General features: G+C 42.4%; 1 protein-coding gene across 3 annotated transcripts in view; it reads right to left on the reverse strand.

Annotated features, from left to right (window-relative positions):
- Positions 1–21,609, reverse strand: part of DOT1L (DOT1 like histone lysine methyltransferase) — a 604,393-nt gene that overhangs the window by 155,872 nt on the left and 426,912 nt on the right. For all 3 annotated transcript variants that reach the window (XM_033954025.1, XM_033954026.1, XM_033954024.1), the window contains exon 19: positions 4,239–4,364. In XM_033954025.1, coding sequence (XP_033809916.1) covers positions 4,239–4,364 — 126 coding nt within the window. The remainder of the gene's footprint in view (positions 1–4,238; positions 4,365–21,609) is intronic.

Genomic DNA, 21,609 nt, shown 5'->3' on the forward strand with positions numbered 1-21,609 from the left:
TCAGCCCTCTCTATGCCCATCTTAATATTAAACCGTACCATGCAGTGATCACTGGATGCCCATTTGTAAGCACTAAGTCCAGTATGACCCCATCCCGCTTGGGTTCCATTACCAACAGCTGGAACAATTCTCTTTGTAGAGAATCCAGAATCTCCCTACTTCTAGAAGACCCCGCAATAGGGATACCCCAATCAACATCCGGCATGTTTAAATCACCTATTAGATATATTAGATATTAGATATATTATGAATGTCTACTATTAAATCTCTCTCAATTTCTTCCGTCTGTGAAGGAGGCCTGCGAATGTAAATATATTCATCATTCCCTCTTTCCAAATTGATCCATAGTGCCTCTTCCTTGTCCTGCAAAGCATGCAATTGTGTGGCTTTAATATAATCTTTAACATATAATACTCCGCCCCCTCCTTTTCTTCCTACCCTGTCTTTCCTTAACAGATTATAGCCCAGTATAACTACATCCCAGTCATGGTTCTCTGTGAATTATGTCTCCATGATCGCCACTATATCCAACCCCTCTTATTCCATCACAGCTTCTAGATTCAGAATCTTGTTTCCCATATTTTGGGCATTAGTATATACAGCTTTCCAGACATTGCCCCCTTTTTCCATCTGTGTAGAGGTATTCAGTGATTTACTTACCTGAGGGCATATTCTCACCCAGGAGCTTTGATCACCCTGCACCATCACTTCTAATTAAAGCCATCTTCAGTAGAGGTCTGCATGGGAATGGGGATCGCGGGAATCCCCCCTAACTCACGGGACTCCCACAGGGACCCCCCTCTAGCCCACGGGACTCCCACGGGGACCCCCCTCTAGTCAACGGGACTCCCATGGGGATGAAAGGCTTTGGAAGCAGGGTTCATCCATAAAATATAATGGACACATCAGCCTTAGCAAAAGAGGGGGTTTATAAGTTAATTACCTGAACAGAAAACAAAAAAAGGGTTCCACCAAAGAGATTCTACAAGGAAAACAGCAGTGGAAACACAAAAGAAACTGTGGAATTGATGATCCTGTCAGAAGTAATTGCTGCTTTTTATGGGGACGGGCGAGGATGGAGGTAATTCCTTGCGGGGATGGGTGGGGATGGAGAGGAACCTGGCGGGGATGGGTGGGGATGGAGAGGATCCTGGCGGGGATGGGTGGGATTTCTGTCCCTGCGCAACTCTCTACTCTTCAGTAAATTAGCTAGCCTGCCGGCAGACATTTCTGCCCTTCTTTGATGGATGCACACCATCCCTGCTCAGCAGCCCTTGGAAAATCATCCCATGGTCCAGGAAGCCAAAATGCTTTCGATGACACCATTCACATAGCCACACATTCATCTCCAGGATGTGAGCTTCTCTGCCCTGGCCTTTACCCTCGACAGGGAAGATGGACGAGAATACCAAACGTACACCCTGACTGCTTAACCTTCTCTCCCTTGTTCGCAGGGGTACCTGGCAGTAACGTTAGTGCCAATGTGGATGAGCAGCATCGGATAATAGTCATCAGGTAGTAGTAGTAGTAGTAGTAAAGAGAGAGATGCCAGATTATGGGAAGGAGAGGAGAGAGATGCCAGACTGGGAAGGGGGGAAAGGAAGGAGAGATATGACGGAGTACTGGGGGGGATGGAAGGCCAGAGATGTCAGAGCATGGAAATAGGGAGGGAAGTAGAGCGAGATAGGGAGGGAAGACATGGAAAGTAGATTTTGAGAAGCAGAAAAATTGAATGTTAAGTTAATGCCAAAGATGGATGCAAGGCAGAAAGTGAAGATGGAGAGAAAAACAGTCAATGGATAAGAAGGCACTGGAAACATAGTTAAAAATGGGAGCAATGTAGAGGGAGGAGCCTAAGTAAGATGGCTCAATGACTGTGTTTGGCGGAACACCGTCGACCTTCTTCTTGATCTAAATGGTTAAACACAAATATAAGACCCGGGTCTTTCCCTCTTAACCCGGGCTGTCACCTCAATCTTCAGGTCCGATGGATCCTTTCGTCACTCGTACACCCAGAGGGGAACCAGATGAGAAATCCTCGGTGCAAGACAAGAGCTCGTCGGAGAGTTCACAAGCCTCTTTCGAGGTTGCCAATCTCTCTCCGGAGGAGCGGAGAACGCCAGCGCGACCACTCCCATGGCCATTGGCGTGCAGTATGGCCGGTGAGGGGAGTGAGACTGCGATTTTGGAGAGCAGCGGGGAAGTTGAAGACCCAGCTGTACAGAGGGCATCAGTGGTTCCAGAGATACAGCAATCACCGTGCAAACTCCTAGAGTCGGCAGAGGAACGCCAGAACTTCAGCTTCAGGTACTGTGAAACCAAAACCAATAGAGCCAAATTTTACAATAGCTCCTTTAAAAAAGCCCCCCAGTCATAGACCTGAATTCCATATGGGACACCATATCCCAGTTACAGTCCTCTTTGGGAACTCGGATGCAAAACTTGACTACCTACTGTTCTGGAGTACTTTCAGAAACTGTAGCAAAGAGTGGATAGAATTGAAATGGACCTTGAGCAACAAAAACAGAAAGTGGACACAGTTGGGGTACAAAATAAACTTCTGATGAAAGAAAATGGAAATATTAATTTTAAATTAGAAATGCTGGAGAATATTTCAAGAAAACAAAATTGAGGTTAATAAATTTTCCTAAGATGTTAACAGTTTCGGCTCTGGACATGTTTACGAAATATCTTATTGAGATTTTGAATATTCCTCAAAATAATTACACCCTTGTTTCAAAAATCTACTATCTTCCAACTGGGAAAAAGAAATCATCAGAAGATCAACAGGCTCCGGAGATGGATCTGTTAGAGCTTACAAACATCATAGAAACTGAACAAATGGATGTAGCTAAACTCTTTATACAATTGGCACTGGACTCAGATAGAGACTGGCTTTTGAAAATTTTCTTTAGATACAAAGATAAATTTGAAACAAAAAATAAGAATGTACCCAGATGTTTCTAGAATAACCCAAAAAAAGAGAAAACAGTTTCTTCTTTTAGCTCAGGACTTGAAGCTGGGAGCTACATTTTTATTAAGGTTTCCTTGTAAATGCTATGTTAATTTTCAAGGAGCTAAATATATTTTCTTTGAGTCTTCACAGATGTTAAGTTTTATAACTAGTAAAAATGTGATTTCTGGGAGCTCTTCTGCTAATGTACAGGAGGAAGGCTCTTGAAATTAGATTCTGGGTTGTCATTCTTTTTTTCCTTATGATGGTTTTTTATTTTGACATTGTCCGACTTCTTTTAGCTCGCTCCCTCATATATGGTGGACTAATTAACAGAACAAATGAAATAATTTTTCCTTTTTAATTTTGTTTTTGTTATTCCTTGTAGTACTTGTTTCTGTTTATTTGTAATTATGATTATGTAACATTGAAATATTAATAAATAAATAAATAAATAAAAAAGAAACAGTTAAAAACACAGAAAAATAAAGTCACCAGACAACAAAGGTAGGGAAAATGATTTTATTTTCAACATAGTGATTGAAATGCGTCAGTTTTGAGAATTTATATCTGCTGTGTATATTGTGTGTATATGAAAAATGAATGGAAAAAACTGCATTACAATTAGTAAAGGGGTGGGATCAGGGGAAGAGCTTGGGTGGGTCAAGGGTGGAGCTTGGGAGGTCTGTGGTTGGGGGTACTCAGTTGATATTTGTTAGACTTCCCTGCTGGCATGCCCTACTGGCATTTCAGGGCCTGTCTGGAGGGTCTCTGCGCAAGCGTGGATGTCAACGTGATGTCATCACAGTGATGTCCGCGCACTTCTGGGTGCCTCGAGCAGTGGCCACTACCTTTAGTGTGCCCCAGCTCGAGAAAGTTTGAGAGACACTGCTCTAGAAGTATACTGCTGTAGCACTGCTCTTTAGCTAGAGTTGCAATATCACAGAAATCAAGAGAAGTGGATGAGTAGCCTCATGGTTAAAGTAGTGGGCTGAAAATCAGAGAAGCCAGAGTTCAAACCCCACTGACACTCTTTGGGATCTTGACCAACTCACTTAACCCTCCATTGCCTCAGCTACAAATTTAAATTGTAAGCTCTCTCAGGACAGGTAAATACATAATGTACTTGAATATAACTTGCTTTGAACTATTGAGAAAAGCATGAACTAAATTCAAATCCCTTTAAGCTTTACTTCCAATTAAAAAGCATCAATACCAAAAGACAAATATGAAGAAAGCAAATGACTAGATTGCATTATAAGGAGTCAAAATCCTGCATCATTACCTGTAGTTCCAAGCAGTGTTTTTGCTTCTCGGAAATCTGATTCTTCAGAACCTGCTTTTCTTTCAGCAAGTTCTCCAGTGAAAGTGTATGCCAGTCCAGCTTCAGTTCCTCGCACCGAGCCTTAAGCTATAAGCACATTGAAAGGAAGGGTTAAAAGAAGATCTGAGAATCCTCCAATTAAAGGATGCCTTAGCACTCTTGGAACTAGGGATAAAGATGCTCTCAGAAGAGGAATTATTCCACATGACAGAACACACAAGAGAACAAACATAAGTTGAAAGCCTTATGTTTAGTGTGCTCAGCCTATATACTGAAACCACAGGAGTGGCCCATTTTACTGCATAGCAGTTGGTGTAACACTGCTCAACCAACTGGACTGTTTGGCTTCTTACTCCAGGCCTTCTTGTTCTGTATATAGCTGATGGTCCAGAATAGTCATTATAGTCCAAAGAACAAGACAAACTACCAAACTGTAGATACACAACAGACAAGAGTGGAGAATGAACTGTACACATCAACCTGAGATAAAGCAGAGTTTGAATTCAATCAGCTAATATAGAACATATAGAAAAGGCCAATCTATTTTGTGGTTCCTTCAAGACCCAAATCTTAATGCTTGGTAATAACTTTGAAAATTAATAAATATATAATAAATAAAATAACCAAATCTTGTAAAAAAAAAGAGTAAACAATCAAACATATAACGGCAAAGCAAGATAATAAAACAAAGGCTTAAATATCTTGAATATAAAATTGTTTTCATGTTATATATAAAATTGTTTCCATGCCAATGTAAAAAACTAATACATAATGAAACTGAATAAAAACATCAATATACACAGATAAAATAAGCATTCATTTACCATAGTTACTGAGAAGTCAAGGATGTAATATAAAACATACCTAGTAGATGGCGCAGAAACACTTAAACATCTAAGAGAATATACAACAGAAAGAAAAAAGGAGGAAAAGAAGAGGAGATATCAGCAAATGAAATATCTACCATAAATGTGTGGCATTTACTAAAACCTTGTAATGGTGGGTAAAGTCTAAAAAGCAAACTGTAGACAAACCTCGGACTATTTCTGATTCTAAAACAGAAAACAAAGACATTGGCCAATCACAAGAAAACCTTGGAGACCTTATGCTTTAAAATAAATAATATGAAAAGAAGGGGGGAACAAATGAAACAAAATCTGCATAGCACAGAAGGGTAACCCATAATATACCTATATCTCACAACATGAGAACTTGATGAGTAATCTTTGGAAAAGTAGGGTATCTGTGAACGAAATGGTAGTGTCCATATTTTGCCATTCTCATATACATGTTTTTTCACTAGCGTTAGCCCCTGGACATGTTATCTTTTTTATACATACATCCACTTTTTCTTTTTTGAGCTGCCCTTTATTTGTATGTGTGACCATTCGTCATCACTATGCTGCGTCAGAGTGCATTTTTAAAAAGATTTTCTGCCCCAATTTACCTTCCAAGCATTTCCTAGTTTTCAGTTTCATTTTGAGGGCCCAGGTCTGCTTTTGCCATACTACCGTTATCACTTTTTAGAGATAATTTTATTATATCGAATATTTACGAAGAGCCGCATTTTTTTGACATCACTGATATGCACTAGATCAGTGTTCTTCAACCTTTTTACACCTATGGACCGGCGGAAATAAAATAATTATTTTGTGGACCGGCAAACTAATAAGACTGAAATTTAAAAAAACCCCATTGCCACCCTGTCCTCGTGAGCTCGGTCCCGTTAACCATCTGATCCCATCCGCACAAGCCTCAAATAGTTATGATTTTATACTGAACATATTTTATTAAAGTATAAAAAGAAACAATATTCTGTACAATTGTCATTTTATAAATATAAATAATACAGGGCAAGGATCAACAAAACCCCCGTCTCCCCTCCCCTTCACATATGTAATGTAATGTAATGTAATTTATTTCTTATATACCGCTAAACTCCTTTAAGATTCTAAGCGGTTTACAGAAAATAGACAATAGTGTGGATTAAAATTATAAGTAATATAGGTTTACAGAGAAATATACATTAAAGCAGTGTTTTTCAACCTTTTTTGGGCAAAGGCACACTTGTTTCATGAAAAAAATCACGAGGCACACCACCATTAGAAAATGTTAAAAAATTTAACTCTGTGCCTATATTGACTATATATAAAGTAATTCACTTGAGTGCCACCGCCACCATCGGGAACAGGCCGGCGCCAAGTTCTCCCTGCTTCTCTTCCCCGCGGGGCCGACCAACTCTCGCCACCCGTCGTCAATTCTAACGTCGGAGAGGACGTTCTAGGCCAGCCAGGCAGCGATTGGCTGGCCCAGAACGTCCTCTCCGACGTCAGAATTGACGCGAGTGGCGAGAGTTGGCCGGCCCCACAGGGAAAAGCAGGGAGAACTTGGCGCCGGCCTGTTCCCGATGGCGGCGGCGGTGGCACTCAAGTGGCTAAAGAGCCGCAGTTTGCCGGCCTAGGGACAACACTGGAGGGTGGCCAGCTGTGCACCCCCTTGGGACGTAAACCCGGGGTGGGGCAGACCGCCCCCCCCCACCCTGGTATGCCACTATCTGTACCTCACTCCCTCCCTATGACCAAAAATTCTCCTTTCTTCTATTCCCCGTGTACACAACCATCTCTTTCCCTCCCTTCCTCTCTCCAAAGTCCATGCCTTCTGTGTTCAAACACTCATTCCCTCCCCCACCTCAGCATCTCTTTCCCTCCCTTCCTCTCTCCCAAGTCCATTTCTTCTGTGTCCAAAAACGCATTCCCTCCCCCACCTCAGCATCTCTTTCCCTCCCTTCCTCTCTCCCAAGTCCATGCCTTCTGTGTCCAAAAACCCATTCCCTCCCCCACCTCAGCATCTCTTTCCCTCCCTTCCTCTCTCTCAAGTTCATGCCTTGTGTCCAAAACGCACTCCCTCCCCCCTTTTGTGTTCCGTGTTTGCCTCCCAGCCCATCTTTGCAACTTTCTCAGCTAAACGAAGCTCAAGCCGCGAGGCTTGTCTTCTGCTTCCTGCCTGCCCTGCCGCGCACAAATAGCCGAACGGAAGTATTCTCCGACGTCAGCGCTGACGTCAGAGGGCAGGCTTTGCTTAAGCCCTCCCTCCGACGTCAGCGCTGACATCGGGGAACACTTGCGATCGGCTATATGTGAGCGGCAGGGCAGGCAGGAACAGAAGACGAGCCTCGCGGCTCGAGATGTATTGAATTCCGCGGGTCCCCCGTCCAGCTCTCTCCTGTCCACGTGGGGTGGACCGCCCCTCTCCCTAGACTGGTGGTACTGCCCTGATGGCGGCCCTGACCGTACGGCACACCAGGCAACATCTCGCGGCACACTAGTGTGCCGCGGAACAGCGGTTGAAAAACACTGCATTAAAGGATACAATAAAAATAAGATAAAGAATAGGTACTTAGAAATTCCCTTCACATATATCCCCTCTATTATCAAGAAAACTGAATAAGCCAAATTATTACAGAATGCTACACAAATATCATGCTAACAGAATACCGCAGTCACACATGGCAGGAATGGTGTTAGGGGGAGTGCAACTAGGGCAACTGCCTCCTGGTCAGAGAAAGCCCTAAGCCAGCTGGAAGCTAAAGACGCACTGCCTGGGCTTTGCACTCCCCAGATATGTCTAACATCAGCTCTAGCAGGATACATATTTTAAATCTGATATATTCTAATCACAAGATAGAAATAAAATTATTTTTTCTACCTTTTGTCGTCTCTGGTTTCTGCTTTCATCGTCTTTTCACTCTCTTCCATCCAGCGTCTGCCCTCTGTCTCTTCAATCCAGCATCTGCCTCTTCCATCCACTGTCTGCCCTCTACCCCTCCCCCTCCCATATGGTATCTGCGTTCTTTCTATGCCCCTCTCTCCTACACCAGATCTAGCATCTTTGTCCCTCTTTCCTTATTTTTCATCTGACCCCCCTTCCCAGCATCAATATCTCTCTACCTTGTCATTCCTCTGTCTCTCCCCTTTCTCTCATCTGATCTCTCCATTCCACCCTGACTCCTTCCCCTCCTCTAATCTCCCTGCCAGATGTTTCCTTCCAATGTTCCAGCAGTACCTTCTCCCTTTCTTCCTCCCCTTATCCAACAGTAACTCTCTTTCCCTTTCCCTTCCCCTTCTCCCCTGTCAGCAGTAGCCCCTTCCCCTCCCTTGTCCAGGAGTACCCCTTCTCCAACAGTAATTCTCATCCCTTCCCTTTCCCTTCTCCCCTGCCAGCAGTAGCCCCTTCCCCTCCCTTGTCTAGGAGCACCTTTACTCCCTTCCCTCTCCAGCAAATGTTTCCTCGATGTAGGCTAGCGGCAGCTCTGTGTGCTTTTAACTTCGGCACACAGCTGCCCCTAAGCAGTATTTTAGCGCGGTTTAATGAGGCAGCCTCGGGGCCTTTGGTAGGCCGGCCCGCTTCGATGATGCGATGTGGGCCGGCCTACCAAAGGCCCCGAGGCTGCCTCATGAAACCGCGCTAAAATACTGCCTAGGGGCAGCTGTGTGTCGAAGTTAAAAAGCACACAGACCTGCCGCTGCTTTTCTGGGGGTGCGGAGACATACGCGGCAGGAGTCGGTGGTGGCAGGTAGGAGTGCCGGCATAGTGACAGCAACAGGAAGTTGCACGTCAGCTGACACCGGCACCTTTTGCTGCGGCGGGGTCCTGAATCCTTTGCGGACCGGCAAGATTTTTTTTGCGGACCGACACCGGTCCGCGGACCAGTGGTTGAAGAACTGTGCACTAGATGTCTTCATTGATTTCCTGACACACATGCTCAAATAAGTTCAATTCTGGCAGGGCTTGTTTTCAATTTATGCTGTTTCTGTGTATGAAGGTACGCAGCTCTTAAATGGTAAGTTATACAGTTTTACATTTTTTTCATATCTTTTTGCAGTTTTTATTGATAAGCACAGTATAATCAGTAAAAAAAACACTCATGGACACTTTATTATTTAGTTCACAGATACGCTAGTTTTCCAAAGATTACTCACCAGTTTCTCACGTTGAGAGATATAGGTATTTGCTATTTCCAGCGTTTTTTTGTCAAAGCAGTGTTATGTTTTTGTATGTTATGGTTTACGCTTCTGTGCCATGTAGATTTTGTTTGTTCCCCCCTTCTTTTCATATTATTTATTTTAAAACATGAGGTCTCCAAGGCTTTCTTGTGATTGGCCAATGTCTTTGTGTTTTCTGTTTTAGAATTTGTCTACAGTTCACTTTTAGACTTTACCCGCAATTACAAGGTTTTAGTAAATACCACACAATTTTGGCAATAGAAAAATTCTTTCTTATACAACCCACAGGGAAATAAAGGTTCACTTATATAAATGTTCTTATATCAACTGTTCTATCAAAAGAATCACAACATAAGTGTATGAGTGGTAATGTGAAGGTGGTGCTCAGTATTCACAACTCAATCAGCCAATGCTAGTTATTAAAGTTGAGAGCTTATTAACCCAAAAGAGTCCAATAAGTGTGATACATCCCTGGACCGCAGCATTTTGCTACACAGTCAATTGGAGTTCCTGTTTGCTCCCGGCGTCTTTCTCGTCCTTCAGTGCATTTGCTCCTGAAGAGGGAGGCTGTTGCCTCCGTAACGGAGCTCTGTATAGCCTAATTCTGCACGGACTTATGAGAAACAATATATACAACAGACACTTCACGCCATTGGAGATAAATACCCCTCTTTATTATAAGAATTGTGAGAACTGTCCCTTCAATGTTTGGGCGTTGGATTAGGGGATCTATTTTCTGACACATTTTGAAATAATTTGACCCTTTATTTCCCTGTGGGTTGTATAAGAGAGAATTTTTCTAGTATATCACATTGTTGCCATTCTTTCTACTTGGGTTCTATTTTTGTGAAAGACACAATTATGGCAGACATTTAATTTGATGATATCTCTTTTCTACTTTCTTCTTTATGTTGTATATTCTCTTCCTAGATGTTTAAGCATTTCTGCTCCATTTACTGGGTATGTTTTATATTACATCCTTGTCACTTCTTTTCTCAGTAACTATGATAAACAAATGCTTATTTTATCTGTGTACAAGATATTGATGTTCTCATTTCAATTTCATTATGTATTCGTTTTTTACATTGTTTCCATGTTATATATATATGCCAATTTTATATTTAAGATCTGTACACCTTTGTTTTATTATCTTGTTTTGCCATTACATATTTGGTTGTTTACTCTAATTTTACAAGATTTTCTTATTATAGATGGCAAATAAAGGCCAAAAGGCCCATCAAGTCTGCCCATCCGCAGTAACCATTATCTCTTTCTCTCTCTGAGAGATCCTACGTGCCTATCCCAGGCCCTTTTGAATTCAGACACAGTCTCTGTCTCCATCACCTCTTCTGGGAGACTGTTCCATGCATCTACCACCCTTTCTGTTAAAAAGTATTTCCTTAGAATAAATACTCTGAAGCCTATCACCTCTTAACTTCATCCTATGCCCTCTCATTGCAGAGTTTCCTGTCAAATTAAAGAGACTTGACTCATGCGCATTTACATTATGTAGGCATCTCAATCCCCCAAAGTAACCCACTCAACTATGTAATCTCTTCTGGAATTGTCCAGATAACCTCTTATGTAATCAGTCTTGAACTGCAAGGTAATGGCGGAATAAAAGTCACTAATGTAATGTAATGTCTCTATCATATCTCCCCTCTCCCACCTTTCCTCCAAAATATACAGATTGAGATCTTTAAGTCTGTCCCCATATGCCTTATGATGAAGACCACATACCATTTTAGTAGCCTTCCTCTGGACTGACTCCATCCTTTTTATATCTTTTTGAAGGTGCGGCCTCCAGAATTGTATACAATATTCTAAATGAGGTCTCACCAAAGTCTTATACAGGGACATCAATACCTCCTTTTTCCTACTAGTCATACCTCTCTCTATGCAACCTAGCATCCTTCTAGCTTTCTCCGTTAACTTTTCAACCTGTTTGGCCACCTTATGATCATCACATACAATCACACCCAAGTCCTGCTCTTCTGTCATGCACATAAGATCTTCACTCCCTAATCTGTACCATTCTTTCGGGTTTTTGCAGCCCAAATGTATGACCTTGCATTTCTTAGCATTAAATTTTAGTTGCCAAATATCAGACCATTCTTCAAGCTTCTCCATGTCTTTCTTCATGTTATTCATACCATCCGGCGTGTCTACTCTATTGCAGATTTTGGTATCATCTGCAAAGAAGCAAATCTTACCCGACAACCCTTCAGCAATATCGTTTATAAAAATATTAAAAAGAACAGGTCCAAGAACAGAACCTTGAGGCATACCACTGGTAATATCCCTTTCCTCAGAGCAATCTCCATTGATCACTACCCTCTGTTGCCTTTCACTCAACCAGTTCTTGACCCAGCCTGTCACTTTGGGACCCATCCCGAGGGCACTCAGTTTATTTATTAGATGTTTATGTGGAACATGTCAAAGGCTTTGCTAAAATCTAAATACACCACATCTAGCGGGTTCACAGACAAAATCGCATGAGACAACGGCGCGCAGACAACTGAGCGCAAGGTTGACGGTGTGCCAAAGAAAAGCACTATTTTAAAGGGTTCTGACGGGGGGTGTTGGTGGGGAACCCCCCTGTTTTACTTAACAGACATCGCGCTGGTGTTGTGGGGGGTTTGTAACCCCCCTCATTATACTTGAAACCAAACTTTTTGCCTGTTTTTTAGGGAAAAAGTTCAGTTTTAAGTATAATGTGGGGGGTTACAACCCCCCAAAACGCCAGCACAATGTCTGTTAAGTAAAGTGGGGGGTTCCCCCCCCACTCCCCGTCGGAGCCCTTTAAAATAGTGCTTTTCTTCGGCGCGCCGTCAGCCTTGCACTCAGTTGTCTGCGCGCCGTTGTCGGCGCGCGATTTAGTCCCATCACCCATCTAGCGTACATCCTCTATCCAATTCTCTGGTCATCCAGTCAAAGAAATTTATCAAATTTGTCTGACAAGACCTACCTCTGGTGAATCCATGCTGCCTCCGGTCCTGTAATCCCACAGGATTCCAGAAACTTGACTATTCTCTGTTGTAAAAATGTTTCCATTAATTTGCTTACCACAGAAATCAGACTTACATTACATTAGTGTCTTCTAACCCGCCAATACCTTTCAGTTCTAGGCGGTTTACAACAAGAAATTAGCCTGGGCATTCTCAGGGAGATTATAAGGTTGATAGCTATAGTATGCATCGGGATCTGGGAAAGGTCGATACGCATTGATCATTTGACAATATTTTGAATAGTATGGCTTTCAGTTCTTTCCTGAATGTTTTGTAGTTTGACGTTTTGATCAACAGATTTGAGAGGTGGCGGCGGTCTATTTTTGCTGCTCTGGTGGCTAGTAGACCGTCATATATTTTTTTGCTTTGCATGCCTTTGATTGGGGGGTGGGTAAAGAATGCTTGAGTTCTCCTTGGTCTGGATGTGTTTTTTCTGATTAGGTAGTTGTTCAGATAGAACATAAGAATTGCCGCTGCTGGATTAGACCAATGGTCCATCCTGCCCAGCAGTCCGCTCACGCGGCGGCCCCAAGGTCAATACCAGTGCTCCAAATGAGACCAGTCTCACCAGTTTAGCATGATACGCAACCTTGTCTTGAAACCCTGGAGGGTGTTTTCCCCTATAACAAACTCTGGAAGAGCATTCCAGTTTTCTACCACTCTCTGGGTGAAGAATAGCTTGGTCTATTTCCAATTAGGGCAGTAGAATTTGTGTTGTATGCATGCTTGTACTGGGAGCCAATGTGAGTCTTGGAAAGCTGAGGTAATGTGGTCATATTTTTTCAGCAAGTATATTAGTCTTAGGGCTCTATTTTGGACTGTTTGTAATTGTTTTAGCATGTTGGCGGGGCAAAACAGGTAAAGTATGTTACACTAGTCCAGGAGTCCTAGGATTAGTGCTTGTACTAAGAGTTTGAATTGTTCTTTGTTGAAGCATTTTCGGATTTGTGTTAAGTTACGCATGGTTGCACATGCCTTCTGAACCATTTTTTTTTTCATAGAGTATGACAGCAGTAAAGGGCCAACGGCCCAACAAGTCTGCCCACTCAAGATCCCTCCATCCCTTGAGAATCCATTTTTTAAGTATAACTATGCAGCAACCCCACCTATTTGTTCCATCGACTCCTGAAGTCGACTCTTGACTTCCATTTTTTTAAGTATAACTATGCCGCAACTCTACCTGTTTGTCCCATCGACTCTTGAAGTCGGGCACGCTACTGGCCTCGACCACCTGGCGTGATTTGAAGTTGCATGGTGCAGCCTTTGTCTATCATTATTCCCAGAAGTTTTAGGTTGGGTTGTAAGGAATATGTAATGGAGTTTATTTCTAGGTTTGTTATGGTTGGAATTTTGTTTCTTTCTAGAAGTAAGAATTTGGTTTTGTCTTGGTTCAGTTTTAATTTGTGGTCTGTCATCCATTTGAAACTGTTTCTAGTGCAATGTGTAGTTTGTTCGTTGTGTTGGGGGTGGTTTGGTCGTGGTGATCGTCTGCGTAGTTGTATGACGTTATGCCTATTTTATCTAAGCATGTGCCAAATGTGGCTATGTAAAGGTTGAAGAGTGTTGGCGATAGTGGGGAGCCTTGGGGGACTCCGCAAGGGTTATTCCATGATTCCGATTGTTCACTGTTTGCTTTTACTCTGTATCTTCTTGAGCGGAGGAATCCTTCAAACCAATTGTAGACTTTGCCTGTGATTCCTATTGCCTCCAGTGCTTGCAGTAGGATGTTGTGATCTACTAGGTCGAATGTCGTAGTGAGATCGAGTTGTATGAGTAGCATTTTTTTTGCTTTTGCTTAGGTGTTGTTTGGCTGTGTCTAGGAGAGAGCCTAGTAGTGTTTCTGTACTGTAGTTGCCTCTGAAGCCTGTGTGAGAGGTGGAGTATGTTGTGAGTTTATAAGTATTTGGTGAGAAGTTTTGCTACGAGGCTTTCCATTAGTTTGACGTATAGCGGTATTGAGGCTATAGGTCTGTAATTGGATGGCTGATCTGTTTTTCCCTTTGGGTCTTTCAGAATAGGGGTTATGATGATTTCAGCGAGTTCTTGTGGAAACTGGCCCTCTGTGAGCATGCAACTAATCCACCGCATGAGGTGGGTGAGGAATCTAATGTTGGTGGCTTTTAACAGGTATAGGGGACAGTGGTTGAGGTCACAGGCTGCATGATTGTATTTTTTGTAGAGTTTGTCTAGGTCATGCCATTGTGTGTCTGGGAAGTCTGACCAGTTTCTGTCTGCTGCATAGGCCTCGTTTTCTATAGGTGGTATTGAGATTTCATTGAGGTGGTTCAGGGTCCCGGTGAAGGTATTTCTGGCTGTTGAGATTTTGTTTGTGAAGAATTCAGCCAATTGATTGGCTGTGGGGGGAGGGGCGGTTTTGCTGGCCAGGTAGGGTTTGGAGTCTGTGAGTTCCTTTAGTAGTTTGAAAAGTTTTTTGGTGTCTTGGATTTCTATGCCTATCTGATTGGTGTTGTATGACTTTCTTTTTTCTTTTAGCTTTTGTTTCTATTGTTTGTTCAGTGTTCTCCACGTTGTTTTTGTGTCTTCTCAGTTATTTTTTCTCTATTCTCTTTCAAGACATCTGCATTGTCGTTTTGAGTTGCAGTAGTTTGTTGTAATTCACTACTTCTTCCTTACTTCCACTTTTATGGAAAGGGACCGCATCCGCCCTTCGTCAGTCCTCCGGTACCACTCCTGACTCTAGAGGCTCATTGAAAAGGTCAGTCAGTGGAGCTACCAGAACTTCCCTAAGTTCCTTCAGCACCCTGGGATGTACACCATCCGGTCACATTGCTTTGTTTACCTTTATTTTAGTTAGCTCCTCACGAACACAACCGTCTGAAAATCAATCTGTCTATTACTCCTCCATCTCTATTCAAGTTTCAAATTTATTAAAATTTTAATATGCCGACCATCACAGGTATCTGGTCGGTTTACAATAGTATGAAATACAATTTGTAAAAATAAATAAAAAATAAAAATAAACTGAGGGAGTAACATCGATACAAAAGACTTAATAACAAAGGGTATGAGACATAAGGGAGAAGAGGGTAGGGCAAGTTTGTAAATTACATTGTATAAATTGAAAAAAAATAAGGTGACGAGAGAAAGGGAGGGTAAAACGAAAGGAAAAATTGAGGTATCGCTTCCTGGAAGCTTTTTTGTTTATGAACTTAATTGGAATTTTGATAAGTATCTTTAAAGAGAAATGTCTTAAGGAGTGTTTTGAATTTGCTTAGGGAATTTTCAGAACGAAGATTCGTTGGCATGGCATTCCAAAGGGAGGGTGCGACGACAGAGAAAATGGTGTTTCTGGTATAATATAAATCTTTGATTGGGGGGATTGTTAATAGGTTCTGATTGGTGGACCTGAGGGCCCTGGAAGGGGTGTGTGGTATTACATGTTTGTCAAGGAAGGCTGGCTGATGAGAAATCTTGATCTTAAAGGTTAAGGAAAGAATTTTATAAGTTGATCTATGAGAGGCTGGTAACCAATGAGATTCTCATAGTAGGGGGGTGACGTGGACATATTTTTTAGCTTTATGAATGAGTTTGATTGCTGTATTTTGAATTAGTTGAATTCGACGAGTTTCTTTTTGAGTTATTCCATGATAACGAGAGTTACAGTAATCTATATGTGAAATGATCAGAGAGTGGATTAGGGTTTGAATAGAGGGGGGTTCTAACACTGAGGTTATGGATTGAATTAGGCGGAGTTTATAAAAACAGTTTTTGGTCATGGAGCTAATTTGATCATGATAGGTGAGATATTTATCAAAAGTGATTCCTAGGAGTTTGAGTTTGGACTCGATTTGTAAGGGAACAGAATGGATAGATATTTGTCCAACTAGGGAATCATTGTTTTTAATTGAAAATAAAATCCCTCTAGATTTAGCTACGTTTAATGAGAGTCTATTATTTCTAAGCCATGTGCTTATTTTATCCAATTTGAGATTAATTTCTAGAATGTCGTTAGGATTTGAAGGATTGATAAGGTGAAAAAGCTGAATATCGTCAGCATAGGCGAAAGGAGTGAAACCAATAGACTGTGCAAGAGTCAAGAGAGGGGCTAAGAAGACATTGAATAGTAAGGGAGATAGGATTAAGCCTTGTGGAACACCATAGGTTTGGGAAATGGGGGAGGAAGTAGTTCCTTTAGAATGGACTTGGAAATTCCGGTCAGCGAAATAAGAAGAAAACCAGAAAAGAGCTGAATCAGTTATTCCACTGTTTTCAAGACGATTTAAGAGTAAGTTGTGATCTATCGTGTCAAAAGCGGCTGATAGATTGAGGGAGATCAAGAGAGCAGATTTTCTGTGGTCATGAAAATAATATATGGAAATAGTAAGGCCTAGCAGAGAGAGTTCTGTTGAGTAATTTGGCGAAATCCAGGGTGAAGGGTAATTGTTTGTTCGAAGAAGACTGAAATCTGCTAGAAGACCATTTTTTTCTGTTAATTTGGCAATGAAAGGTAAATTAGCAATCGGTTGGTAATTGACACTTTGACTTGCGTTCAGAGTTTGATTTTTTTAACTTAGGGAAAACTAGGGCTGATTTCTTTTTTTTTTTAACTTTATTTTTTATTGAATTTAACATACTTTACAAGTATAACTACTTGGTTTAGAAATACAGAATCATGTTCCAAAAGAAAACATCATTAAACATTACAATATTTAAAATAAATATATATATGAAACTTAACTCTTCCTTAGACCTCAATTAGGAGGAGGAAAAAGAAAACAAAGATATTATAGGGAGTAATATTACAATAATACAACGAAATCTTTCTTTGATGTTCAGCTTCTCGAAAAAGGCAGTCATCGCTCACTTGAATACATGTTAGCCTCAGTCAACGATGAGCTCCATCCTCACCCACTGGGTATCTTATCATTATATCGCCCGCCCACCCCCTGGAGCAATTCCTCCGAGCTTGTTTATGAAACCATATCTAACGCGTTCCTTAAATTCCAAAGACTCCTGATCATCGGAGATATCAACCTCCACCTCGATGACTCCACCAGCAAGGATGCATCTGATTTCAATAATTTCCTCACCTCCCTTGGCTTCTCTCCCCCCGCCTCCTCTCCAACCCACGACAGAGGCCACACACTAGACATCATCAGCTTCCTCGATCTCACGGATTACAAAACTTCGACCAATGACATCCGTTGGGACCACGTCCCCTGGTCCGACCACTTCTTAGGTACCTTCTCCCTCCCCATCTTCATGTCACACCTTGGAACCTCATCCCATACCCCTAAGTCCATTACTTTCCGCAAGAAAATTTCAAGTGATCAGTTCTGGTCCAAATTTCTCGACAATCTCTCATCCAAGCCTAAGCCTCCAGATTCTGTAACCAACTGGCACAACTGGATTACTCTCTCGGAAGCCACCTACCACTCTCTTGCCCCGCCCTCCACCAAAACCGTCACCTACTCCCGTAAGGCCCCCTGGTACCTCCCACACCACAGGGTACTAAAACAAAAATGTCGATCCCTGGAACGCATCTGGAAAAAATCTAAATCCCCCACAGACAAACAAATCTGGAGAGTCAACATTAAATTTTACAACAACGCACTCAAAAGCGCTAGGAAAAACTTTTATGGGGACAAGATCTCCAGATCAAACAACCAGAACAGCATGCTGTTCAATATCTGACGCTCCCTAATCCCCAACACCAACCCTTCCTTACTCCCCTCCTCCCCATCAGCCGACCTACTAGCAAACTTCTTCAATGGAAAGGTCACCACCTTAAGAAGCTCCTTCCCTCCTGCAGTCTCCTACAATTCTCTAGTGTTCGCCACCCCCAATCCTACTCCAAATGTCATCACCCCTGTCCCAGTCAACAGATCCTGGACTGCCTTTGAGCAAGTATCCGAATCGCAGGTCCTCAAGCTCTGCCAGAAATTGAAATCCTGTAACTGCACCTTGGATCCATTTCCATCCTATCTATTTGAGAAAATACCCACACAGGCCATCTCATCACTCACCAAACTCATAAACTCTGCTCTACTATCGGGCCTCTTCTCACCTGAAATAGGACACATTGCATTGACCCCCCCTACTGAAGAAAGCTGACCTAGATCCCTCCATCCCATCCAATTATCGCCCTATAGCGAACATCCCGCTCCTAACCAAATTGCTTGAATCTATTGTCTCCTCCCAACTCTCAGCCTACCTGGAAAGATTCTCTATCCTCCTACCCTATCAATACGGCTTCAGACCTAATTTCAGTACTGAAACCCTCCTGGCCTCCCTAATCTCGAAGATCCAACAACTCCACTCTCACAAAAAATATGCCGTTCTACTCCAATTCGACCTCTCTGCAGCCTTTGACGTTGTCCATCATGACATTCTAATCTTCCTACTCTCCGAGATAGGCATCAGCTCCACGGTCCTTGACTGGTTCTCGAATTTCTTACGTTCTCGCTCCTACATCGTCACCAAGAATGGTACCTCATCCTCCCCGTGGAAACCGACATGTGGAGTTTCACAAGGCTCCCCCCTATCCCCTATCCTCTTCAACATTTATATGTCCTCCCTGAACCTCCTCCACCTTTCCCCCCTAGAAATACTTTACACTTACGCTGACGATATCCTGATCCTCCTCGAGACCGACGCAAACCTCACCAATCTCGCAGCAAACATCTCTTCATGCATAACCAAACTTCAATCCTGGGCTCTTGCTGTACAAATGAAACTGAATGAGTCCAAAACCAAACTACTTTGGCTTGGCCCTAAACTTGATCATTTACCCACTTCCATCCCACTGCCCACAGGCTCCTCTCTACAACTAGAGTTCTCTAGCAAAGTTCTGGGCTTCACCATAGATTCCTCGCTATCCTTCAACGACCACCTCAACTCACTGATAAAAACATGCTTTCACAGCCTTCACATGCTGAGGAAAGTGAGGTCCTGCTTCCACCAAAAACACTTTGCCGTGCTCGTACAGTCCATCATCCTCTCCAGATTGGACTACTGCAATTCCATTTACCTTAGCTTAACAAAGAAAAGCCTCCACAGACTCCAACTAATCCAGAACACCGCGGCCAAACTTATCTTCTCCAAAAGCAAATTTGACCATGTCTCTCCGCTCCTGTCCAAGCTGCACTGGCTTCCTGTCATCTCCAGGGTCCATTTTAAATGTGCCTGCTTAACCTTCAAGATGCTCCACGGCATCCTTCCACCTCTTATTCCTCTATCCTGGAATTCCTCAAATCCATTCTCCACCAGATCCACGCAAACAATTAAAACTATCCTTCCCCTCCTCAAAGGGTATCTCCCTCGTCGGTAAACTCGGGTCCTCCCTCCACTTCAGAATCGCTCAGCTCTGGAATAGTCTCCCTTCTCCTCTCCGCAACTTGAGCCCCCTTCTACCATTCCGTAAGCTTCTGAAGACTTGGCTCTTCTCCAAAACGTAACCCGTCCCCTCCCTATTACTATCACACCTAACCTCTCTCCTACTTACTTCTATAAATCCACTGGAATTCCGTTGCTTCCCTAACCATGTAAACCGTGTCGAGCTCCACCTGTGGAGATGATGCGGTATATAAACCCAAGATTTAGTTTAGTTTAGAAAAAGTAAAGGCTTAAACACTACAACCCGGCATTTCCTTTAAGCTACGTTCCCTCCACTAGATAAACCTTTGAGATCTAAAAAGGAACGTAGATGATCTGGTGTAAAGTACACATATTTCAGACCCCTAAACTTAATAACACATTTGCATGGATAAGCTAGCAAAAAAGTAGCACCTAGCTTCCTTGTCTCTTCTCTCATGCCCAAAAACATTTTCCGTCTTTCCTGGGTTATTCTAGTTACATCATGATATAACCATAAACGTTGACCACAAAAAAGTGATCCAGACTTCTTAAAGAATAACCTCATAACTGCATTAAGATCTTGTTCAAAGACAAGTTAACAATTAAAGTTCCTCTTTCTTTAACTTCCATAGATGATTCCTCTAATATTGCCGTAAGATTTTGCAAGTCTTTATCAGAGACCAAATTCTCACCCTTAGGTATATCAGAATTTCTTTTTGAAGTAGGTAAAAAGTATACTTTATTTAGGGGCGGAATCTGATCTTGCGGAAAATTCAAGCATTCTATCAGAAATTTTTTAAAAATCTCAATGGGTGATATTGCCGAAATCCTTGGGCAATTTAGGATTCTCAAGTTCAATCTTCTGTTAAAGTTCTCAATCATTTCTATTTTACGGGCAGTAGAATTTTGTTCTTTAACGATAGTGGTAATTGAATTTTTCAATGAAGCTGACTCATGCACTCTTGCTTGACTTTTACTAGACTATCAGAAAAGTTATCCATTTTCTTAACCATTACCTCAATATCTGAGGCAGTCTTCTCCACCTTCACATCCAGTCTCTTGATAGCCTCTAGAAGTGTCTCTAGTGTCACTGCTGGGGTGCTTGTTGGTACTCCTTCTCCTTCAGCAACCCTTCTACCCAGCGTTCCAGCTAGGGCAGTAGCTCCTCCCATTGCCTGCTCCGGGGTCTCCAGCTCTTCTCCCTCAGGGCCAAGCTCAACACTCTGCGCCTCTGCTGGACATGGAGGCGCAGAGAGATGCGGTGGAGACAGTGATGTCATCAAGTCCAGAGACCCGAGTGCTTCCTCACTCAGGTCCGATGCGGAACTCTCCCGCCGCGGGGAACTAGGGCTGATTTCCAGGATTTTGGAACTACATTGCTTGAGAGGCTTCCAGTGATCATTTCGTGTAGATAAGGGCCAAACGAGGAAAATAATTTTTTTAGGATTGTAGGAGGAATACTCTCCAATGGGTTGTTAAAAGTGTTCAAAGACTGAATAGTTTTCAGTAGTTCAGCTAAAGAAGGCGGTTTGAATTTAGAGAATGTGCTAAAAGGGAGATGATGGACCTGGTTCAGAGAATCTGCGAGATTAAAGGAGGAACTGATACTAAAGCTTGATCGGATATCTTTTATTTTTTTGTCAAAGTAAGTGGACAAGTCAGTAGCTGATGGCTGATCGGGAGAGATTGGAGTTTTTTAATTTTTTGGGTAGGGAGAAAGAGATCGAACTATGGCATATAGTGCTGAGGTATTACGAGCTGTTATACAGTTTGAGTAGTACTCTTTTTTTGCTGTTTGTATTGTATGTTTGTATAGAGTAGCTAATTCTTTATATTGGTGGTGGAGGAAGGGGAGTGTGATTTCCTCCATTTATGTTCTGAGGAGCAGAGCTGATGACGAAGGAGTTTTAGATTTTCAGAAAACCATGGTTTCTTTTTAGGGTGAGTGATGAGTTCTTTTTTGCATGGGGGCTATTGATTCTATGAGGCGGTGTGTTTTGTCAT

This window comes from Geotrypetes seraphini, chromosome 8, assembly GCF_902459505.1.
Source record: "Geotrypetes seraphini chromosome 8, aGeoSer1.1, whole genome shotgun sequence".
Classification (NCBI taxonomy): Eukaryota; Metazoa; Chordata; class Amphibia; order Gymnophiona; family Dermophiidae; genus Geotrypetes; species Geotrypetes seraphini.